The sequence below is a fragment of the Symphalangus syndactylus genome, chromosome X (genome assembly GCF_028878055.3).
Source record: "Symphalangus syndactylus isolate Jambi chromosome X, NHGRI_mSymSyn1-v2.1_pri, whole genome shotgun sequence".
Lineage (NCBI taxonomy): Eukaryota > Metazoa > Chordata > Mammalia > Primates > Hylobatidae > Symphalangus > Symphalangus syndactylus.
The window spans coordinates 29,850,875-29,875,940 of record NC_072447.2 but is presented as its reverse complement, the minus strand read 5'-3'; the positions used below and the strand labels follow the sequence as shown (position 1 = coordinate 29,875,940).

The 25,066-nt window shown below is 43.7% G+C and overlaps 1 protein-coding gene across 2 annotated transcripts in view; it reads right to left on the bottom strand.

Moving 5' to 3' along the window:
* The window catches only part of CA5B (carbonic anhydrase 5B), a 51,121-nt gene extending 31,565 nt beyond the window's left edge, over positions 1-19,556 (bottom strand). For both annotated transcript variants that reach the window (XR_010119592.1, XM_055269248.2), the window contains exons 1-2: positions 19,443-19,556; positions 7,728-7,922 (exon numbers count right to left, since the gene is read on the bottom strand). Coding sequence is in view for 1 of the 2 variants with exons in the window: in XM_055269248.2 (XP_055125223.1) it covers positions 7,728-7,869 (142 nt within the window). In the remaining variant the exon portion in view is untranslated. The remainder of the gene's footprint in view (positions 1-7,727; positions 7,923-19,442) is intronic.
* Between the last annotated feature and the right edge of the window lie 5,510 nt (positions 19,557-25,066).

Below are 25,066 nucleotides of genomic sequence, written 5' to 3'. Positions count from 1 at the left end.
GTGTAAATTATCCAGTCTGAGGTACTTTGTTATAGCAGCCCAAACAGAATAAGTCAGTTCGCTTCTCCTTTTTGCTTTATTTCATTATTTTTCTTTAAGAATCATTCAGGTTTATCTCTTCTTCACCTTGCCCAGAACAGCAGCCTAGTTCAGAACCCTAACCCCCAGACTTCATACAAAGCCTCTTGGTTACTTTTCCTCTTTTCTAACTATCCTCTACTCCTGAGTTCTGCCACTCAGCAATTTTCCTAAATAACCACCTTTGTCACATTGCTCCTATGCTAAAGACAGTATATCAAGTTGTAACTTCTATGTTCAATGCCCAGGTTTTCCTATTAGAACCCATCTCACTTATCTAATCTCATTTTCCTCGTTCTTCCCAAACTCTGGTGTTCCTATGCTACATTTCTTGTCATGCTATTCCCCTTAGCATGCTACTCTTCTTACAACTGCCTACCTACACAAGTTTATGTCTACTTTGGGTTTTTTTTTTTTTCTCCAGATGGAGTCTTGCTCTGTCACCCAGGCTAGAGTGCAGTGGCGCGATCTCGGCTCACTGCAACCTCCGCCTCCTGGGTTCAAGCAATTCTCCTGTGTCAGCCTCCCGAGTAGCTGGGATTATAGGTGCCTGTTACCATGCCCGGCTAATTTTTGTGGGTTTTGTTGTTGTTGTTGTTGTTGTTTGTTTGTTTTTGAGACAGAGTCTTGCTCTGTCGCTAGGCTGGAGTACAGTGGCGTGATCTCAGCTCACTGCAACCTCCGACTCCCAGGTTCAAGTGATTCTCCTGCCTCAGCCTCCCACGTAGCTGGGACTACAGGCACCCACCATAACGCCCAGCTAATTTTTCTATTTTTTAGTAGAGACGGGGTTTCACCATGTCTTCAGTAGCCAGAATGGTCTCGATCTCTTGACCTTGTAATCTGCCCGCCTCGGCCTCCCAAAGTGCTGGGATTACAGGTGTGAGCCACCGCACTTGGCCTAATTTTTGGTATTTTTAGTAGAGATGGAGTTTCACCATCTTGGCCAGGCTGGTCTTGAACTCCTGACCTCATGATCCACCTGCCTTGGCCTCCCAAAGTGCTGGGATTACAGGTGTCTACTTTGGTTTTTAAAAACTTTTTTTTTTTTTTGAGACGGAGTCTCACTCTGTTGCCCAGGCTGGAGAGCAGTGGTGCGATCTCGGCTCACTGCAAGCTCCGCCTCCCGGATTCATGCCATTCTCCTGCCTCAGCCTCCCGAGTAGCTGGGACTACAGGTGCCCACCACCACACCTGGCTAAATTTTTGTATTTTTAGTAGGGACGAGGTTTCACCTTGTTACCCAGGATGGTCTCGATCTCCTGACCTCGTGATCCTGGCCTCCCAAAGTGCTGGGATTACAGGCGTGAGCCACCGTGCCCGGCTAAAAATTTTTTTAATAAAACTTTTTGTAGAGATAGGGTCTCGCTATGTTGCCCAGGCTGGTCTTGAACTCCTGGGCTCAAGCTATCTTCCTGTCTTGGCCTTCCAAAGTGCTAGGATTACAGGCATGAGTCCCCATGCCTGGCCTTTAGCCCCACTTTGGCTTGTGCTTAGAAGCCCTTCCTTTTTCTTAACACTTATAGAAATCTTTTCCAGTTCAAGTCTTATCTCCCTGATGACATATTCTCCAACCACTCCGAGCTTTGCCTTTTCTGAACACACACTGAATTTGCTTTCACACCATTTAGCATCCAGCCATTCCTCAGGTAATCTGGGTTTGCTTTATCTGCCCAAAGGGCCTGTGTCAACTCCAAGCCCATGAGGTCTGTGTCCTCCACTTTTTCTATAGTCTCCAGGGCTTCACTTGGTACAAGGCACAGAAGAGGTACTAAATGCTTATTTTACTGATACAGAAAACCAAACAAATTGATACCAAGACTCTCTACCCATTACCTCACAGCCACCATCTCTCTACCAGGCAAGCTGGTTTACCCTGAACACCTCTTAGGTTCACCTAATCGTATCTATCTGTTATTCATTTGTTCCTTAAAATTCTATTAGGCTTTCAAGGTCAGTTCAAGCCCCTTCTCTGACACTCCCACCTTAAATAAAGCATCTTTCATCTGTTCTTACTCCTCAACACCTATTCTCTCTGTTCCTGAGCTCCCCAATATGGTAGCACTGTCCCTGTGTGCTAGTCTAAATTGAGATTGTACTATATAAATGTACAATACCAGGAACTTCGAAGGCTCAGTACAAAATAAATAATATTAAAATTTCATTTATAATTCTTATATTCATTTCATGTTAAAGTGATAATATTTTAGATATATTTGGTTAAATAAAGTATATTAGTCAAATTAATTTGACGTGTTTACTTGCACTTTTTAAGATGCAGTTATTACAAAATATAGAATTACTCATATTTTTATTTTATTTTATTGTAGAGATAGGGTGTTGCTATGCTGCCCAGGCAGGTCTCAAACTCCTGGCCTCAAGCGATTGTCCCACCTTGGCCTCCCAAATTCCTGGGCTTACAGACATGAGCCACTCACTGTACCTGGCCTATTAGAAAATATAGAATGACCCATATGGCTCATATTTGTGGCTTACGTTATTTATCTACCGGAAAGCATTGCCTTATACCCTCATGTGCTTTTTATCTGGTCCCTTGCTATGCACTGCCCTTTTTATGAGGGATGTGCTACTTCCTCATGTTACTGAAGATAACTGTGTAGGCCTTGGCCTTAATGCAGTGATGGGTGTGTACACAGGGAGCCTCCATATGACTTGGTTGAGGATGATTGCAGAATCACAAATTGCCTTGTTAGAGCATCATTAGGGCTACAAAAGGAACTTGGATGCCGAGTCCATTAGCCACAGGATACCTGTGCAGTTACCAGCACAGGAGACTAAAGCCTACATTTCCTGATGGTCAGTTCCAGGGCTATTTGTCAGTCCCAGGCAGCTGAAGACAACCCTGAGGCCATTAATGCAATTCTAAGTGGCTCTTAATCAGCTCATTTTTTCTCAAGGTTATTTGCATGTTAATAAAAGACAATCTAGGGGCATCCTGAGTCTATATTTCAGAATTCTTTGTGAAAACACTGCAAAACAAGCTTTTTCTTACTCTCCAGGCTTTATTTGTATTCTTCAAAATTAATTGGGGAAATAATAGAATAACTTTCAAACACAGTACAGTTATGATACAGATTACTGCTGTCAAATAGAACTTTCTCTGATGATAGAAATGTCCAGTATATTAAGATCTAGGCATATGCAGCTATAAAAATTTAATGAATTTAAATGTACATGTAAATACCCACATGGGGTTAGTGGCTACATTTTATACACTGCTGGCTTCTTTAGTCCCTATTATCCTAACACGTTTCTCTTTCTTCTACAAGTAGGGAGATCATCAACATTAAGAATCATTGGAATAACAAATCAGTATCATTTCCATTTTACCTAATATTCTTTATATTTCATTCAATTAAGAATTATTAAATGCACTTTCCTATGGTCTAAGATCTCATGCCTAAATCTTTTTATGTGACCATTAGACTAAATTTCACTAGATGATACCTAAGGGAAACTGATTTTATTTCCACATTGGATAATAGGTATAGGCTTTTATCTTTATCTTATTATATTACAAGTCTCCAAAGTTAGGACTATCAACAGTTACTGTCTGCTACCTGAGATAACAGCAAACAGCAATCTGAGTTGACAGCCAAAGATTCAAAGATATGATGAGCACAGAGCACAGGGTTGACCTGAAATGCTGCTTTCCGAATTTGCCACAACCTTCTACTTTCATTCACTCCTTATTTTGCTTTGGCTCCTCTTAAAATGGTCAGATTTAAACATCTGAGACAGGCACTGAGCCTACGGTGAGGATAACAATTGTAGTACTAGAAGTAGCTGCCAACACTGAGTCCTCACTGTGTGACATCACTAGCTAAGGACTTTGCACATGCGAACCAGAAATGAAATTTAAGCTCCCCAACGGACTGAATGGATCCCCCCTACCCTGGCCAGGGGGATCCCAAAGAAAGCTGAACAACTAGTTCAGGCCATGAGGGGAAGAGAGGTTGGGCATGCCTCATTATATCCCCTGCTTTTAGAGTTTAGGCACAACTCACCAGCATTAACACTCAAATAGAGATCATAAGACTGACATACAGAATCTTTGTAGCAATAAAATACCTAACTCCAACCTGACCTTGGTATAGCATCACATGACAGACAGCAGGCTCTGAAAGAAATCAAAGTATTTTACCCCAAAATTTATTTATTTATTTTTTGGGAGAGAATTTCGCTCTTGTCGCCCAGGCTGGAGTGCAATGGCGTGATCTCAGCTCACCTAGAACCTCTGCCTCCTGGGTTCAAGTGATTCTTTTGCCTCAGCCTCCTGAGTAGCTGGGATTACAGGTGCGTACCACCACACCTGGCTAATTTTTGTATTTTTAGTAGAGATGGGGTTTCACCATGTTGGCCAGGCTGATCTTGAACTCCTGACCTCAGGTAATCCACCTGCCTTGGCCTCCCAAAGTGCTGGGATTACAGGCATGAGTCACTGCACCCAGCCTCACCCCAAAATATATTTCTTTGACATATTTTGAAATGGCCCTGCAAAGCCATCCCTTGTGGGAGAAATGTGCATTCTGTAGAGAGCCCCTGTCCCTTTCCAGGTCTTTTCCTGATCCAGGAGAGATGTGACACCTTTTAAGGTCCCATAAGAGATGTTTACCATCTAATCTCTCTGAAGCCTGCTACATAACAAGAACCTTGGCTTCTACAATCCCCCTGATCTTAACTCAAGCATTTCTTTCAGTTGACTTCAACTCTTTAGGCAAAGCTTAACTTTTTCAACCAACTGCCAAACAGAAAATCTTTGAATCCACTTACTTATGACCTGTAAGCCCCTGCTTAGAGATGTCCTACCTTTCCAGGCCAAACCAAGTGTTGACGAAAAGAGTCGAACTCTGTAAAATATTTGAAGAGATTTATTCTGAGCCAAATATGGGTGACTGTGGCCTGTGACACAGCCCACAGGAGGACCTGAGAACATGTGCCCATGGTGCTCAGGGTACAGCTTGTTTTTATACATTTTAGAGAGGCATGAGACATCAATCAAATACATTTAAGAAATGCATTGGTTTGGTCCAGAAAGGCAGGACAGCTCAAAGCTGGGGTGGGGGTTGGGGGGAGCTTCTAGGCTATAGGTAAATTTAAACATTTTCTGGTTGACAATTGGTTGAGTTTGTCTAAAGACCTGGGATTGGTAGGAAGGGAATGTTCAGGTTAAGATAAAGATTGTGGAGACCAAAGTTCTTTTGAAGTCTTATAGTGGCTGCCCTTAGAGACAATAGATGAGAAATATCTCCTATTCAGATCTTTGTTGATCTCTTTAGGATTGGGAGGGTCTAGAAAAAAAGATCTAGCTATGTTAACAGAGATTCTTTACAGATACAAATTTTCCCCCACACAGAACAGCTTTGCAGGGCTATTTCAAAATACGGCAGAGAAACATGTTTTAGGGTAAAATATTTTGATTTTCTTCTTTGTCTTGTAATGTTATGCCAAAGTCAGCTTGGAAAGTAAATCACGATATATAGGGTTGAATAAAACCCATCTGGTGAGAATTTATGATTTGTGGGGCATGACTCCCCAGACCCCTTAGATAGGAATTTGGGCAAGATAAAAAAAAAAATCAGAGTTTCGTCCTCACAATGTATACCTTACATGTATTGATTTATGTCTTGCCTGTAACTTTCGTCTCCCTAAACCATGCTGTAATCCAACCACCTTGGGCATGTGTTCTCAGGACCTCTTGAAGCCACAAGGCCACATGGGCTTGAGTCACTCATATGGGCCACAGTCACTCATATTTGGCTCAGAATGAACCTCTTCAAATATTTCAGAATTTGGCTTTTTTCATTAACACATGTTATCTTTTCAAACCCTCAAGAATCTGGGGCCATTCTTGGTCACAAGTGTATACTGGCCTTCTGTTGGGGTACTGAGCTGTCAGAAACAATGAGAATTGTCTTTACAATTGAGCAGATGAGGGTCCAGAATATAGAAATAGGACCTGCTCAAAGGCCCAGAGCAGCAAAGAACACAATATTATTCTTGGGGCAAACAGGTTGGAACAGTGTAATACGCTACAAACAAAATCAAACGGTGACTGTCCCCTGTTTTTCCTAGTAACTTAGAAACAAGAACATGTCATCTGTTGTGGGAAATTCACTAAGTAAAGCTGCCCCTCCTGAAGCCACTACTGTTTGTTTTTTCTTTGTCAGCACTAAAAGCAGCAAACTATCCTAACTACATATGCATACCGGATTTGGATGTTTAATTTCAACTGTCAAAAAAAAAAAAAAAAAAAGCAAAACTACTAATACTTTCCAAAATAAACCCTAGACCACAAAGTGCCAGTGTTCAGAATAAGCCAGTCTCGGTAGGATGTGGCATGTTTTTAGGAAACCACACCTAGCAACCAGAAATTTATTATGCCTCTGGTCCGTTTATTTGAAAAAGAACACAGTCGATGTTGAAGGAAACAAAATAAACTTACAGTGAAAATATATTTGTGGAGCAGTTTCAAGCCCTTGGATGTAGCTAGATTAGCATTACTAATTTACAAGCATTCCATTCTTACTCAATCTTTTTATTATGTGCATATGGGGTCAAAGAAAATAAACACTCAACTGGAGAAACCTAGACCTCAGTGCAGCCCAGCATTTGAAAACTCTGTGCCAATGTTTTTCAAATAATGGAAAACATGAAAAATTCCTCCTTAATGATAATACTTAGCCATTTCATCTCTCCATTAACTCAAAGTTATCTGTCCACAAATACACACATTATCCTTTCCCATTCTCTCAACTGCCCTCTCTAGGGCAGTCATGCAGAGCATGTTTGGCAATGTCTGCAGACAGTTTTGGTTGTTATAGCTTCATGAGGGTGCTACTAGCAACTAGTAGGCAGAGGCCAGAAATGCTGCTAAAGACCCTCCAGGGCACAGGACAACTCCCCACAACACACAATCATCCATCCTCAATGTCCATCATGCAGCAGTGGAGAATCCCTGCCACATCCGGACATGGGCAATGCCTTGTATTTCCAGGAGGGGAACGAGATGAGAGAGGTATGAGGAAGACCATTTCCTGCCTCACTCAATCTTCCATCCTTACAGCAGAGCACACACTTGCAAACTGATCAGCTAGAATTAACTCAGTAATTCCTAACCCAGGACAGAATATTCCAGAACGTTGAAGCTAGTAAACTGTTTACAAACATTTACATGCAACTTCCAGAAACTTAAGGTTCCCAGAAATAATTTGTGGTTTGTGCATCAAACTTTGTTTAAAAGAAAAAAAAAGACAATTGCTACCAAGAAATAATAAACAACAGGTTCCAAAATATTAAAAACCGGGATCTGTCTCCTGTCCAGTTTCTGAATGACATCATTTTAACATGCTAAAATTAGTCAAGAAAGAACATTCTACATTTACTTTCATGAATCAATAGAGAAACAGTTATTCTCACAGTTCATAAGGCATATAATCCTACACTGGAAAGCCAAAGACAGCATAGCTACAAATGTTTAACAAGTGTGATTATTATAAAGACGAGTATTTTTGCTCTTACACACTTGCTCCCTCTTTTCCTTTTTCTTTTTTTCTAAGAGATGAGATTTCACTCTGTCACTCAGGCTGGAGCCCTTTTTGTTCTCTTTAAGGAAGTGGTGTACTCACAGGCTCGGTTCCGGGTTTTGTAAGTACAAGTATAGAGGCTGCAGGGCCTCGCTGGCGTGAATCTCGGAATCTGGAACTTTCTCCACAGCAATTTGCCTGGAGAGGCTTGAAGAATGACCCTCAGGCTGTTCATCACCACCATCTTTAGCTTGAAATCTTGATCAGTTCCCAGTTAAGTTGCAGGAACTTAATAATCTAGAGGGATGAGGGCAGAGGAGGGAAAGCTGTAAACAACAGAAACTTAAGATGATGGAGAAACCTCTAAGTAGGACAATATTCAGACTAGCAGTACACACCCTGAGGTGGAGGGAGGGAGGGCAGATGAGAGTCAACGGTTTATCCACTCTTGTTCCTCAAACTCATTGGTCCCCTCAGTGGAGGGCAGGGAGGGTCCTGAGGACTGACTCACATGCTTTGCGTTTCCCTCAGGGTTGGCAAATATTAGAAATCCAGAGAAAAGCTTCTCTTTATCCACAAGAATGAAAAACTGTTTAAAGTACAGTTTCTTAAAATAAAAAAAAAACATTGCTCCAGGAAATCCCAATTAATTATCCAGCATGGTATTTACATGTACGAAGAACCCCAACATTAAAGCTCCCTCCAGGCTGTCTGACTAAAAACAAACATCTGCATCTAGATTGCATACAAAACAACAACAACAAAAAAACAAAAACAAAAACAAAACAAAAAACCCAAGATACATCCTGCCAAAATAGTCATGGGCAGTTTTGAAATCTGAGCTTAAATATAATCTATGACTTTTTGCCAATTTTAGGTGTAACACAATGGCCCTTGAACATGGGAAAACAAAGTTAATCCTGAATTCTCTCTCTACCTTTCACATGGTCACAGTCAAAGTCTCAGAAGATGAAGATGATGCTTTCCAAGGTATTCACTATGGTGTTCTGAAATTATGGTAATATTAACTTTGAACACTTTCCCCACCACAATACTGCTTCATCCATTTTCCCTGAAAACTATCCCTATTCCATTCTGAAATTTTGAAAAAAAAAATCAATTCTTCTTGGTTACACATTCATTCCACTACAGATTTAGAAGTGTTTAGTCTAAGTATTTGAGACACATTCAAACAGATGTTCAGGACATCATTTGTGCAACCATGACTGTGGTGTGGCTGCAAGGCCATGTGCTCTGAGCCTGCTAAGATCTCAGCCTCACATCCATTTACACTCCTGCCTGCCCACCAGCTAGGTGGGCTTCAGGCCTTCCAACTTCTTTCTTTCCCTCCGGCCTGTGCAGAGGCTCTTTTTCGTATTTTTCATAGAGATAGGAATTCACCATGTTGGCCAGGCTGGTCTTGAACTCCTGATCTCAAGTGATCCTCCCACCTCAAGCCTCCCAAAGTGCTGGGATTACAGGTGTGAGCCACTGTGCCCGACCATCCCTGGCTAACTTTATTTTTTTTTAAGAGATGGGGGTTGGGGGGGTTCTCACTATATTACCTGGGCTGGTTTCCAACTCCTGGACTCAAGCAATCCTCCTGCTTAACGGCCTCGCAAAGTGCTGGGATTACAGGTGTGAGCCACTGCATCTGGCCTGCTTATAGTTTTATGTGTGTGTTTGCGTATATACGTTTTTAAATGGAGCATGTATGTCAAAATGCACCTTATTTAAGAGATACAAATGTTTGACTCAGGATATCAAACATGGACTGGTAATCAACTTTCAAGGGATTATCTTGATGGTGACTTGAGCTAAATAATAGTGATATAGGAGTTAAGAAGAAATTACTTAGACAGATAGTGAGGGTATAGGAGTCCTCAGTAAGGTTTTCCTTTTAATAAAAAGCAGCCCCCAAATCACTTTCTTTTCTAACAAAGAGCAGCCTGTAAAATTGAGCTGCAGACATAGACAAGCAAGCTGGAAGCTTGCACAGGTGAATGCTGGCAGTTGTGCCAATAGAAAACTACTACTTAGGACTAGGCATGTTCAAAATGGCGGCTCCATCTTCCCTTTGCCAGCCAAGTGTACAGTAAGGAGCGGACAAGATGGCACTGGCCAAGTAGAAAGCCCCTTTGCAAAATAAATTTAGGGTGGGGCAACCAGCCTTCCCGCGTGCTATGTAAATGTCACACCTGGTCGAACCAATCTGTGGCCCCTATGTAAATCAGACACCGCTTCCTCAAGCCTGCCTATAAAATCTGCTGCAGTCTGCCACTTTTCCCATTTTTGGGCGCCTCTCTCACAAGAGAAAGAGCTGCTCTCCTCTCTCCTTTCTTCTGCCTATTAAACTTTCCTCTCCTGAACTCCATGTGTGTGTCCGTGTTGTTAATCTTCTCCGTGTTGAGACACCAAATCCAGGGTATTTACCCCAGAAAACGAAGCCGCGCCATTAGCACCCTTGTTTTCAAATAACTTCCTTAACTGAATTAACTGAGCAGACTTAACAATAGGCCATTGGCAACTTCAATTTAGAATCTCACTGTGCTTTGTTTTTCTTAACTAATAAAAACTTTATTATGGAAAACTTCAATTTTATACAAGTATAGTGAGAACACTATAATAAAACCACCCACGTACCCAATATTCCATTTCAACAATTGTCTGTTCATGGCCAATCAAGTTTTATTTATACTTCTTCTACCCCCCCTCCTGCCATTTTTCCTCCCCAGCTTATTTTGAAGCAAATTCCCAGACATCCTATCAACTTATCCCTCATTGTATTTTTGAAGTCAAAGGACACTTTGATCTCATCTCCTCCTCAAACATCAGCAGCAAGCCTAGCCACCCCCACCCATTCCCCTAAACCGCCTTTGAAAAACCCGTAACCTATGAGCTTTGGAGGAGATTATTTCAGTACTAATTCCACCTCCCACATGGTGTGGCCAGCCTCATGTCTACTTAAACTCTTTCTTTACTACAATGCTAAAACTGCCTTTGCAAAATTATAACTGAGGAAATTATGACAGTGAATAAAATCAGACCTAATCAACTCCATCTTGCTTCTAACCTTTAGGCTGACCTTGTTCATTCCTGGACGTAGGCCAAACTAACTTTTGGAAAGAATTCAGTTCATCGTGTGACTCTGAAACAAAATTGATAGCAGCCCTTTCCCAAAAAGACCCCCTTCTTGCCTGGGGATGAGTCTGCCTTTGCAGGACTAACAACTTAGCTAGTGGTTAGAAATTACAGTTTAGGGGTTGTGCAGCCTCTGGCTCCAAGAGTCTGAACCTCCCCAAAATGCTCCTTGGGATAACATCACTATTGTAAAACCTAAGATCAGTGCTTGAGATATTTTGTAGACCCTGTACTCGATGGATCAGCTGACACCACCCAGACCCGTAATCTGGCTCAATCAGTTCTGCCATCCCACCCAGGAACAAAAGACAGCAAGAAAACCTCACTTCAACCCCATATAATTCCATCTTCAACCTGAACAATCAGCACTCCCCACTTCTCAAGCCCTTACCCGTGAAATTATCTTTAAAAACTCTGATCCCTGGATGCTCAGGGAGACTGATTTGAGTAATAATAAAACTCTGGTCTCCCACACCGTCGGCACTATGTGAATTACTCTTTCTCCACTGCAATTCCCCTGTCTTGGTAAATCGATTCTGTCCAGGCAGCGGGCAAGGTGAACCCATTGGGCGGTTACAATGCCCCATGGTCTTTCTTTGTGCAGCAGGCAGGAAGAATCCCTTGAGTGGTTACAATAATGTGAACTGAAATGGTTAAGATTAATGCTTAAAGTACACCCTTAAATTTATGCAAGAATCTAGAACCCAAGGAGCAGGAAAAATATTTGCTCAGTTACACTATACAAGAAGTTCAGCTGGGTGCGGTGGCTCATGCCTGTAATCCCAGCACTTTGGGAGGCGGGTGGATCATGAGGTCAGGAGATCGAGACCATCCTGGCCGACATGGTAAAATCCCATCTCTACTAAAAATACAAAAAATTAGCTGGGCGTGGTGGCATGCACCTGTAGTCCCAGCTACTCAGGAGGCTGAGGCAGGAAAATTGCTTGAACCCGGGAGGTGCCGGCTGCAGTGAGCCGAGATCGTGCCACTGCACTTCAGCCTGGGTGACAGAGCGAGACTCCATCTCAAAAAAAAAACAACAACAAAAAAACAAGAAGTTGACGCTTTCTGTGGCTTCAAATGGTGCAAGCTATGAAAGCTCTCTGAAAAAGCTGCTGTTACATAAATACAAGTTATTATTACTCAAATTGATTTTGTTAAAATGCTACCCGTCATATAAATGCAAAAAGCTAAGAAAATAGCCATTTTGGATGACTTTTAGCATCTTTTTTTGTTTTCTTTTAAAGCCAATAAATATCCCCAAACAAACAATTGCAACTAATCAGGATTCCCTCTGATAAAACTGATTTGACATTAAAATGAAATTTCAAAACCTTCTAAAAGATATGGGGAAAGCTTGCCTTAACTGTTCTTCCATTGATTTCCAGTCCTGAACTGAAACAACAGTGAGCGATTATCTCATGTCGAGCACTGTGCTTGTGTAAAGACGAAAAGATCATGCTCTTTCCCCACTCCCACAAGCTTGCAATCTACAAAGAAAAACTATTTAAACAAATACTTCTTTTTTGTTACCTTTTTAAAAATTGTGATAAAACATATATAATAGTTATCATTTTAACCAGCTGCAAATGTACAAATTCAGTGGCATTAAATACATTCATAATGTTGTGCAACCATCACCACCCTCTGTACCCAAAACTTTTTCATCATCCCCAACATAAACTACGTACTCACTAAACAAGAACTCCTCCTCTATCCCTTAGCCCCTGGCAATCTCTTTTACTTTATGTCTCTGTGTATTTATTTGCCTATTCTAGGTACCCCACGTAAGTGGGATCATACAGTATTTGTCCTTCTGTGACTGGCTTATTTTACTTAGTATAATTAAACAGATATTTCTTTTCTTTTCTTTTCTTTTTTGAAACAGAGTCTTGCTCTGTCACCCAGGCTGGAGTGCAGTGGCATGATCTCGGCTCACTGCAACCTCCGCCTCCCAGATTCAAGCAATTCTCCTGCCTCAGCCTCCAGAGTAGCTGGGAATACGGGCGCCTGCCACCATGCCTGGCTAATTTCTGTATTTTTAGTAGAGATGGGGTTTCACCATGTTGGCCAGGCTGGTCTCAAACTCCTGACCTCAGGTGATCTGCCCACCCTGGCCCCCCAAAGTGCTGGGATTACAGGTGTGAGCCACCGTGCCTGGCCCTAAACAGAAATTTCTTAATCAAAGTTGGACACGATGACAGCCTTGATTTAGTGCAATGAGAATATATGGCGCAGGGGCTCTAAGTTTCAGGGAAGGGTGGCATCTGAAAAATGTATCGTAGGAGAGAGACAATTTAACAGGGAGGCAAAGGCAGAGGGATGGACAGGGGAACCTTCCCCGATGATGAGGAGGCGGCAGGGGATGATTAGGCCCCAATGCCGAAGAGAACAATTGGAGTCAAAATGGGAAGAACCTTAGGTTTACTCAATAAACAATTCCAGTGTCAGGGGAATGTGGGCAAACAAGTGGAAAAGGCCTCCTTTCTTGCTCACAATCGAGTTAGAATGAGACATAGTAATTTTGGGAAGCTGATGGCAACTACAATGCAAAGTCAACAGAAAGGATATGTGGGCTTTGCCTTCAAAGGAAAGGTTGTGATAAGACAAGGCCAAGGGCATGGCCACCAGCCAGGAGAGCTGTATAAACAGATGAGTGAACACACATGAGGCCAAGGGACAGGGCCCTGCACAAGAGGCTGTTGGTGGGGGGTGGGTCTGAGGCCTGCTAGCATGGCACTCAGAGACACCTGGGAAATGACCCTTGACTCTGCTCCACAGAGAGCCATCCGGAAAGCACTGAGGCATGGCAGGCTGGGGTTGACGGCCAGGGCCATGGTCATGCCTTGAGGACTGCCCTGCATTCTGCAATCACACTGTCTGCATGACACCAAGGCTGGAGGCCAATGACGCCTGGCCTAGAGGAAGTTTCTCCTGTACGTCCAGACTGACTCTCTAGGGTTAGGGGTCAGGAGGGCTCCAGAGGGCCTGACTTCACCCTCACCTTCACCCTCTCGGTCATTCTCCTTCACACTCAGTGGTAGATTGCTTGTAGTGGTCCAAAAGTCTGAACCTCTATCTGTGCCCCAGAATGGTGCTGATCTCACTGCAGGGGACCCTGACTCTGAAGATTTTCTTTTTCTCCTTTAGACAAAACAAAAACGAAAACCCACAAACCTCAAACCTGTTTTTCTGAAAGAAAGCCAAGAGTATTTCTGAACTTCCCATCATTCCAAGTCTGCTATTAGTATTTGTCAATGCACTGGCCAAGCAGATGCCCAGGGGATGCAGCAGGGGGTGGGGCTAGATGAGGATTTGAGATTAATTTGGGGAATATGAACTTCCAAGAGACTGGAAGTCTTTTGGATATTATTCCATGGGTATAGGAGAAAGCTGTGATGGTTTCTGATGACTCTGACAATGGAGTACGGGATGGATGGGAGCGAGTGGAGCCAGGAAAGTCAGTGAGGAGGTGATTCCTTTAACCATCCTTCATTCAATCTATCACTCTTTTATTCTTGTTGTCATTAAGATATCAACTGAACATCTATTAAGTATGAAACATGGTTCTAGGTTCATTGGGGAACAGAACAAAGCCCTTACCCTTGTGGAGCTCACATTTTAGTAGAGGATACAGGTAATAAACAACAAATGTAATAAACAAGTCAGTTGTAGAGACAATTTGAATATGTCTAGTAAAAAGTGGAGCAGGGTAAGATGAATTTGGAGTGCCACTTGAGAGAGGGTGTTATATTTTTAAATATATTGTTCACAGGAGGCCTCGTTGAGAGGACAAAATTTGAGCAAAGGATTGGAGGAGGTAGGGAATTAATTACATGGCTATCTAAAGGAAGGACATTTCAGGCATGGGGAACTGCCTGGGCAAAGATCCTGAAGTGGGCGTATGTCTGGCATATTCAAGGGATAGTAAGGAGGCCAATATGGCAGGAGTAGAGTGAACCAGGAGGAAGGCAGTAGGAGATGAGGTTCACAGGCAATGGATGACAGATCAAGACTTCTGGGCTACTGCAAGGGTTCTTTCTCTAAGTTAGGGTTTCTCAGTCTTGGAACTGTTGACATTTTTGATCAGATGACTCTTGGTTGTGGGGGAATGTCATGTGCATTGTAGGGTGTTTAGCAGCATCAGTATTGGCTAGCATCCAATAGATGCCAGTTCCACCCTATACCAGAGTTGTTACAACAAAAAATATCTACAGATATTGCCAGATGTCCCCTGGGGGAGGGGAATAGGGTTACCACAGGCTGAAAACCACTGCTCTAACTAAAAAGGGGAGACAATGGAGGTTTCCGAGCAGAGCAGTAACATTTTACATTTACATACAGTAATTTACATTTTTAAAAGATCACTCAGGCTGGGCTTCTTGCCTCATGCGTGTAATTCCAGTACTTCGGGAGGTGGAGGCAGGAGGAGAGGATCACTGGAGGTCAGGAGTTCGTGACCAGTCTGGCCAACATGGTGAAACCACGACTCTACTAAAAATACAAAAATTAGCCAGGTATGGTGGTACACATCTGTAATCCCAGCTACTCGGGAGGCTGAGGCAGGAGAATCGCTTGAACCCAGGAGGTGGAGGTTGTAGTGAGCTGAGATTGCGCCACCGCACTCCAGCCTGGCATCAGAGTGACAGAGCGAGACTCTGTCTCAAAAAAAACCCCAAAAAACAGAAAAACATCACAGCGTGTCTTATTGAAAATTGCCTTGGGGAGTAGAGACACAGAGGAACAGGAAAGAAGCAGGAAGTAGGAAAGAAGTAGGAAAACCCTTTAGGGATAATCCAAGGCTTGAACTAATCCAGAGATGTCATAGTAGAGGTGGTAAGAAGTGGTTGAATTTTGATATATCTTGAATATACAGCCCATAAGATGTGAAAGAAAGGAGTTAAGGATTACTGGAAGATTCTTGGTCTACACAACTGGAAAGATAAAGTTACCATAAACTGAGATAGGGGAGACAGTGGGAGAAACAGGTCTTGGGTGGGAAATAAGTAGCTCAGGTTTAAGCATGTGGAGTTTGAAGTGAAACTCCAATAATCCGAGTGAGAGAATATGAAGCACTGAACTGGGCAGTGACAGTAGAGTTGGACAGGGTACTTGGTATTCAAAGATAGCCACTGTGATTTTTAAAATGTAGGGTCTGTCACTCAGTTAAAGGAGAATAAAAGGAAGAAGTGGAGGAAGACCTCATTTAATGGCTGGAGTGATGCTGGCAGTAAAATGAGGATGAATCCCTGTACAGAAAAATAGAACTTGTCAGGCCGGGCACAGTGGCTCACATCTGTAATCCCAGCACTTTGGGAGGCCGAGGCAGGTGGATCAAGAGGTCAGGAGTTCCAGATCAGCCTGGCCAAGATGGTGAAACCTCGTCTCTACAAAAATTAGCCGGGCATGGTGGTGGGCACATGTACTCGGGAGGCTGAGGCAGAGAATTGCTTGAACCCAGGAGGTGGAGGTTGCAGTGAACTGAGATCGTGCCACTGCACTCCAGGCTGGGCGACAGAGCAAGACTCTGTCTCAAAAAAAAAAAAAATAGAACCTGTCATGAGAAACAGAGAAAGGAAAGATGATGGCAGGTCATACCTCTAATCAAATGGGATTTTTTTTTTTTTTTTTTTTTTTGAGACAGGGTCTCCGGGTCAGGTGCAGAGGCTCACGCCTGTAATCCCAGCACTTTAGGAAGCCGAGGAGGGTGGATCACTTGATGGCAGGAGTCCCAGACCAGCCCGGCCAACAGAGCAAAACCCCATCTCCACTAAAAATACAAAATTAGCCGTGCGTGGTGGTGCAAGCCTATAAGCCCAGCTACTCAGGAGGCTGAGGCAGGAGACTCGCTTGAACCTGGGAGGCGGAGGTTGCAGTCAGCCGAGATTGTGCCGCTGCAATCCAGCCTAGGTGACAGGGTGAGACTCTGTCTCAAAAAAAAAGAAAAAGAAAAAGAACGAGATGGGGTCTCTGTCACCCACGCTGGAGTGCAGTGGCACGATCTTGGCTCACTGTACCCTCTGCCTCCCACACTCAAGTGATCATCCCACCTCAGCCTCCCAAGTAGCTGGGACCACAGGCGTACCACCACGTCCAGCTAATTTTTGTATTTTTGGTAGAGACAGGGTTTTGCCACGTTGTCCAGGCTGGTCTCAAACTCCTGGCCTCAAACGATCCACCCGCCTCAGCCTCCCAAAGTGGGATTACAGGCGTACAGGCATGAGCCATGGCGCCCAGCCCTCTAATCATATTGGATTTAAGGTGTCAATGGGACAGCTGAGAGGAAAGGTCTAGGAGAGAGTTGGCAACACAGTCCTGGTGCTCAGGAGCAGTCAGGAAGCTACAGATAGAAAGAGAATCCCCTCCTCCCAGCAGTTACAGGTATATCAAGGGAGACTCACAAAAAGGAGCCATGAAAGATGCTGAGACTGAGAACAAACAGTCAAAGGCAATCAAGGAAGTAACAGAGCTTGGAAGATCCAGGTGAGGAGGTTCCAGGAAAATCCAAGTAAACAGAAATTCAATTTAGCTAATGCTAGATTGCGATACCTATAACAACACATGAGGTTATTTTTGTTCAGGCCTAAGGTCTATCCTCTCTGTTAAATAAAAAGTTATAGCTTATTAAGAGTTGGTTATTTAAACTTACTCACTGCATTCATAAAACCCACGTTTGTGAAACCAAAAATAATGTTTAACCATCAAACACAGCACATAACAATCAACTAATACCATAGATTACTGTATTTCAGGGAGAGTCTGTCCGTACATAAGTTTGTCCATAAAGATGGGTCCCTGGGCTCGATGGACTACATGGGAGCTTTCTGTGTTATATGCTCTTTGCCATCACTGATGATTTATGTATATCCTTGGATTTTGCTAACCTGCCCCTTAGCTGTTTTCCAGACTTAGAAATGTGTGGAAACAAAGATTCTGAAAGCCCTCAATGAATCATTCATAAATCTTGTATTTATTAAATGACAAGTAGCTTGAACTCTGCCTGATTAAACCATTCATATGTAGGCAAAACAGACAGAAAAAAAAGAATGTACTCTGACTAAAGGTTACAATTACATTGGAAAAAAATTCCTTCATTCTCAACAGATGGACCCTTCCTTTGATCACCACCTGATTTCAAAAGGCAACAAGCCTTTTTGCAATTCCCTGAAATCTAAATTAGAGATTATGTTGCGATATCTTGACTGAGAAAGCTCAGCTTCCCCCTCTCACCTACTTCTTCCCTGGGAGCATGATCCCAATGTGTGGTAGCCAAAGGTTTCAAAATATGTTTCTAATAACTGCTCTTTGTGCTGCAATTAATTGCCCAGTGCCACCAATGAAATGAAATGCATTTTCCCCTTTCCGTCAAATTTCCCAAATATTCATATTCATTCATTCACTCACAATTCACTCAACCTTTACTGCGTTCCAATTGTGAGTGGTTGCAGCTTTTTGCCTGGCTCCAGGGATAAGAGGGCAGGTGTGTACAGGCACAGAGAACAGTGCCGTTGCTGCTTTTGGCATTTCAGTGAATTCCAACCCTGATGCTGAGGTTAAAAAAAAAAAAAAAAAAAAAACCTGAGTAAAAAATATTCCTAGAAAGCTTTACGGTTTTCCACTTCCAACATACCCAAGAAGAGTGGCCACTCCTGAGAGATGTGCAGGGACAATTCAAGGGTATGCTCTGGGGCAGCTTCTCTCACCACAGAAATAGGACTACTTGTCTCCATACTCTAGCAAGACTTTTAAACAGCAGAATGATGGCCAGATTATCAGTAAAGGAAGAATGGGAAGCAGAAAGCAACGCGGTTTTCAGTGGCTAGGAGAGAACAAGTTCTTTTCAAACTAAGTTGTACACATCAACTCCCCTTATCTCTCAAACTTTCCCAGTGAAAATACACAGGAGGGAAGGGCACTGACATCAATATTAACCAATTGCCACAAGCCTCGGGGTAGAAGCATTTAACATTGAATGCCACAAGAATCACGAAAACCAACAAGGTTTGTATTTGGAGGTTCCTCTCCTTCAGCTTTAGGGCTGAGCACAAAACAAAAAGGCCAGAAGAAAGAACTGCAGGGTGAAGAAGGCTCAGATTTGCCCGCATGGCACAGTTGTGATGCTGATACCCTGTCTTGGGGGTGGGTGGCTGTGAGTCTCTCCATAGCCCCTAGCATAGTGGGCGGTGCGGATACAATGCAGATCTAAGGGAGTTCCAGTTTACTGAGCCTCGGTTTCTGGAACCGCAACCTCAAGATTTGTCGCCCTTACCCCTGTCTCTAGCTATTTCACAGCAGGCTGGACTTTCTTGAGTTATTTGGATTCAACCAACCTTGGCAACCCTACCCACCAAGGAAGTGCCCTCCCGCGCCCCCACCCCCTTTTCTCTGGAACAGCTGTTATCGCCTCCTGTGCAAAGAACCTTAAAGGATGATAGCCGTTTGGTAACAACCATAGTGGAGGAAGAGGGCTGGGGTGGAGGAATTCGACACCCCATTAGGCCCCACTCAGTATTCCGGGGCGCCCTGCCGGGACCCAGACAATACTCGCAGGATCAACAGCTCTCCTAGCTTCGGAACCCGGTGCGCCAGAGCGGGGAGTCGTGGGAAGAATCACGGCCCTGTCTGGATCTGCCTGTTCCTTGTCGCCCCCCACTCCTCTCGGCCACCCGTTCTTACCTGAGCGTCTCTCCAGATCACGAACCTAGCCGCTCGCTCGCCTACGGGGATCCGCAGCCTGCACGTCCGGCCATCGGAGCTACGCCCCCTCGTGCCCTGTTACGCCCCATATATGAGGGCCACGCCCCTCAGTCGAGGCCACGCCCCCACCTGGCAGATCCACGCCCCACTACGTCCGTACGTATTGCCCTGGTCACGCCCAACCAAACTGTGCCAGTCTCTGCCCTCCACCCTGGCCACACCCCTTAAGCTACAGCCACGCCCCTCTCGCCCGGGCCACGCCCCCATTCACCCCTGCTCCCTCCTAGCCCCGCCTCTGCGCTCCTTCCTGGGCTCGTCCCTCTAGCCTGGGCCACGCCTCTGAGCCCTGCTCTGGCCCCGCCACCCCGCCGGACCAATCCTCCCTCCTCCTGCTCGCCGCTGGCCGCATTTGTGGATTGAAACTAGACCTGGCGCTTCAGAGCCTTATCTAAAAAGTGACTTTCCCTCGGTTCCTCCCAACTCCAAACACCACGACTTTATGTGCTGGGAACAGGTGACTCAGTAGGGAAACAAACACTGAACGTGTCCTTTCCCGCTAGTTTTCATGTCCAATTTACCCGAGTTTCTTTGAGCCAGTTTTTATGTCCTCTGAACTCGAACTGTGGACCCGTGTTCCTTCCAGCCCAATTTTCATATCCTCTAAAGCAAAACCGTGGATGTGTTCCTTCTAGCCTCTTGGCCGACCTTAAATACTAGGCAGATGAGTGGAAAAAACAGAATTCCTCTACTTCCTGATGTCTCCTCCAGATGGCCTTTCCTAGGCACCCAGTGCCCCGTTGCTGCTGAGGGCGTGTGAAGGCATCACCCCCACTTTGTGCTTTGCGATTACTCTGCTATCCTTCTTCCCTCAATGTACAACTCTGGGTCCACGTGAAAAATATGAAGAAGCTATTCTTCCCCTGTGTACATAAATCTCTGACTCATTCATGCAAATTTCATTTATTGAGTACATGCTCCCCTGACAAATAAGACAAGCCTCAAGAAGCTTACAGTCTGAAGTTGCCCTAACTTGGGTTTGGATGAGAAAATTGGGGAAGATGTGGCAAAAGGTTAATAGGTGGAAAAGGAGTTGGTAATCTCAGGTCTTCTTGATCCCATTAGTAGGAATATTTTGGGGTAGTAAACATAGGAAGCCACTTTTATAGTATTTAGTACATTTCTTTACACAATAAATTATCAATAAATCTTCACTGAATATCTACTCTTCCACATGTATAGAAATATATAATTTCCCCCCTTTGTAGAAGTAAAATTTGCTACTTATATTGCTTCATATGCCAACAATAAAGATTTTATGATCACACAGTTCTTTTTTCTTCTTCTCCCTTGCATTTCTGGCTTGAAGACAGTGAGAATATTCAAAATGTTAGGCTAGAAGGAACACAGAGAAAAGAACAACTTTCAACAGAACACCTTCATTATGCTCGCCCTGACCCTGAGAACGCTGCCTCATTTATAAAATGTTTCAGCTGTCAGTCATTTTTTGCCTGAAAAATGAATTCACAGAAATTGGTCCAAATACAGCCTATATAAATTACTGAGTTGATTTTTATACAAGTAGTTCTACCTCACCTACCTCACCTTCTTCCACAAATGATTTGAGGCAGCTTCCTAAAATATAGACATTACTAGATTTAAAAATAGGGGAAGGAACCAAAGAAAGGAGAGCTTAATGGAAGGAGAATGATGTGGCCAATGGTAAGATTAACATTTAAGTTTGCACTCCATCAGATCCAGAACAGTTGTCAGAAGTAGGCCAGAAATTTGACCCTAACTAAGCTGTTGAATAGCCATAGAAAAGAGGAAATAGCAATCATTTTTAGGTTTTTACTGTTCATAAGATAAAAACTGGCTTTCTTTTTTTCTTTTTTTTTTTTTTTTTGAGACAGAGTTTCGCACTTGTTGCCCAGGCTGGAGTACAATGGCGCGATCTCGGCTCGCTGCAACCTTCGGCCCTCAGGTTCAAGCAATTCTCCTGCCTCGGCCTCCTGAGTAGCTGGAATTACAGGCATGCACCACCACGCCCGGCTAATTTTGTATTTTTAGTAGAGATGGGTTTCTCCAGTTTGGTCAGGCTGGTCTCGAACTCCCGACCTCAGGGGATCCACCCGCCTTGGCCTCCCAAAGTACTGGGATTACAGGTGTAAGCCACTGCACCCGGCCTTTTTTTTTATTTTTTAATGGAGTTTCACTCTTGTTGCCCAGGCTGGAGTGCAATGGCACGATCTCGGCTCACTGCAACCTCTGCCTCCCGGGTTCAAGCGATTCTCCTGCCTCAGCCTCCGAAATAGCTGGGATTACAGGCGCCCGCCACCATGCCCAGCTAATTTTTGTATTTTTAGTAGAGACGGGGTTTCACCATGTTGGCCAGGCTGGTCTCGAACTCCTGGCCTCAGGTGATCCACCTGCCTCGGCCTCCCAAAGTGCTGGGATTACAGGCGGGAGCCACCGTGCCCGGCTGTTTTGTTTTTATAGAAGCAGTTTTTCTTGAATTTTAGTCCTGAGAGAAATACAGTTTCCTCATAAAGATGACTTGTAGTGAGCCTAGTGGGAACTATGTGTCATAAGGAGTGACACCCAAATCCCCTCAATGGAAACTGTTGGCACAATCACAAAGCACAGTGCATTAAATCAATTCTATGAATTGACCAGGCGTAGTGGCTCAGGCCTGTAATCCCAGTACTTTGGGAGGCTGAGGCGGGAGGACTGCATGAGCCCAGGAGTTAGAGACCAGCCTGGACAACATGGTGAAGCCCCATCTCTACAAAATTAGCTGAGTGTGGTGATGTATGCCTGTAGTCCCAGCTACTCGGGAGGCTGAAGTGAGAGGATCATCTGAGCCTAGGGAGGCTGAGGCTGCAGTGAGCCGTGATCACACCATGGTATTACAGCCTGGGCAACAGACTGAGACCCTGTTTCAAAAAAAAAAAATTCCGTGAACCATCAACATATTTCTGTTCACTTGAATACACAAGCCCTCAATGGTCTGGCTTAATCCAGGGTAGCATTTAGATCATCTTTCCCCAGGATGGCAAATAGGTTTCAACTCACATGTTAACTCTGAACTATTTGTAGTAGCTGCCTGAATAACTATGTTGAGAAGTTTGGGGGCTTTGTCCAGGCTCAGAAAGAAAAAGTTCTGTACTCAGTTAACAATGCTGTGGGTGTAGGATAGGTAAGTGGCTGCAAGCAATAACCTACCTGGTACCTCTGCTTTGTAGAAATAGAGGTCTTGCATGCAGAACTTTTGTGCAGTCACTCAAAATCAACAATTCTCATGGCCAGGCGCAGTGGCTCACGCCTGTAATCCCAGCACTTTGGGAGGCTGAGGCAGGCAGATCACCTGAGGTCGGGAGTTTGAGACCAGCCTGACCAACCTGGAGAAACCCCATCTCTACGAAAAATAGAAGATTATCCTCCAGGCATGGTGGCACATGCCTGTAATCCTAGCTACTAGGGAGGCTGAGGCAGGAGAATTGCTTGAACCTGGGAGGCAGAGGTTGCAGTGAGCCGAGATCGCACCATTGCACTCCCGCCTGGGCAACAAGAGCAAAACTCTGTCTCAAAAATAAATAAATAAATAAATAAATAATTTCTCACCACAGGGTTTTTGATAAATGCCAGAGAGTAGAGAGTTCCAGGTCCCTTTCTCACTCTGATCCACCTATACTGGTCTTCCCATGTTCATTCCTGTCTCTGCACATTTTCTTTTGTTGTTCCCATTGTTTGGACCACTCTTTACTCAGATCTTTACATGGCTGGAGTTTTCTCATTATTCAGTACTTAGCTAAAATGTCACCTCTTTAGATATGTTTTTCCTGACAACCATATCTGAAGTTGTATCCAGAGCCTCTCAATCTGCACTGTGCCCAGAGATCACCTGAAGATCATGTTACAATGCAGACTCTGATGCAGTGGTTCTGCGATGTGACTTGAGATTCTAGATTTCAAGCATGCTGCCAGGAGATGCAATCCTGAGGTAGGTTCTATAAGACACTCTGAGGCCAGGCACAGTGGCTCATGCCTATAATCCCAGCACTTTGGGAGACCAAGGCGGACAGATCACCTGAGGTCAGGAGTTCAAGACTGGCCTGGCCAACATGGCGAAACACTGTCTCTACTAAAAATACAAAAATTAGCTGGGCGCGGTGATGGGCGCCTGTAATCCCAGCTACTCAGGAAGATGAGGCAGGAGAATCACTTGAACCCAGGAGGCGGAGGTTGCAGTGAGCCGAGATCACGCCATTGCACTCCAGCCTGGGCGACAGAGCGAGACTTCGTCTCAATAACAAAACAAAACAAAACAAAACAAAACAAAAAGACACTTTGAGTAACAGCTTCACCTCTCCATCTCTATTACCTATTTTATTTTCTTTATAGTGTTTCTCAGTATTTGAAATTATTTGATTATTTGTTGGTTGGTTGTTTACTATAATGTAAATTCCCTAAGAGCAGGGACTCTGACCAATTTGCCTAACTTTGTACTCCTGGCAGTTAACACAGTACCTGGGGCATCAGCACATGCCCTTTAAATATTGCTAAATGAATGATTTTATGATTCATTAATTCCTTTATCTGTTCAGTGACTGCTTAGTTATATGCCAGGAACTAAACTATAAATGATAGAAGGCAGTGCTACTCAAGTGCTAGCCTATGAACTGCTAGGTACTCTGGTTCAAGCTGAGATAAGCTTGAACTAGAATGTAAATCTGATACGTCATTAAACACAGTGGTTAATTCAGGATGCCATATTTTTTCTTTTTTCCTTTTTTTTTTTTTTTTGAGACAGAGTTTCACTCTTGTTGCCCAGGCTGGTATGCAATGGCTGATCTCGGCTCACTGCAACCTCCACCTCCCAGGTTCAAGTGATTCTCCTGCCTCAGCCTCCTGAGTAGCTGGGATTACAGGCATGCAACACCATGCCCAGCTAATTTTTTGTATTTTTAGTAGAGACGGGTTTTCACCATGTTGGTCAGGCTGGTCTTGAACACCTGACCTCAGGTGATTCACCCGCCTGGGCCTCCCAAAGTGCTGTAATTACAAACAAGAGCCACCGCATCCGGCCAGGATGCCGTATTTTTTCATAGCCAGGCTTTCTTGATCTGATTAGTAGGATATTTCTGGGCAGCAAACACAGGAAGCTACATTTATAGTACTTACTACAGTCTTTTACACAATAAATCTTCACTGTTTGTATGCCCTTTTTACTTGCATATAGAGCTACACTTTTCCTCTCATAGCAGCAAGATTTGCTACACATAATTCTTCATCTGCCAGCAATAAATATTTTACTTTTTTTTTAAACAGTAAAGATTTTAGAATCACATATTAGTTCCCTTCTTTTCCCACCTTCTGTTCTATTTCTGCCTTGAAGACAGTGGGAACATTCACAAAGTTGAGCTATAAGGAGCACAGAGAAAAGAACAACTTTTCAACAAAACATTTTTATTAAGTTCACCCTGACCCTGAGAATTCTGCCTCATTTATAGAAAATGTTTCAAATGTCTTGCCTGAAAACAGAAACAAAAATTGGGACCAAATATGGTGTGTATTAAGTTACTGTGTTCATTTTTATGTAGTTA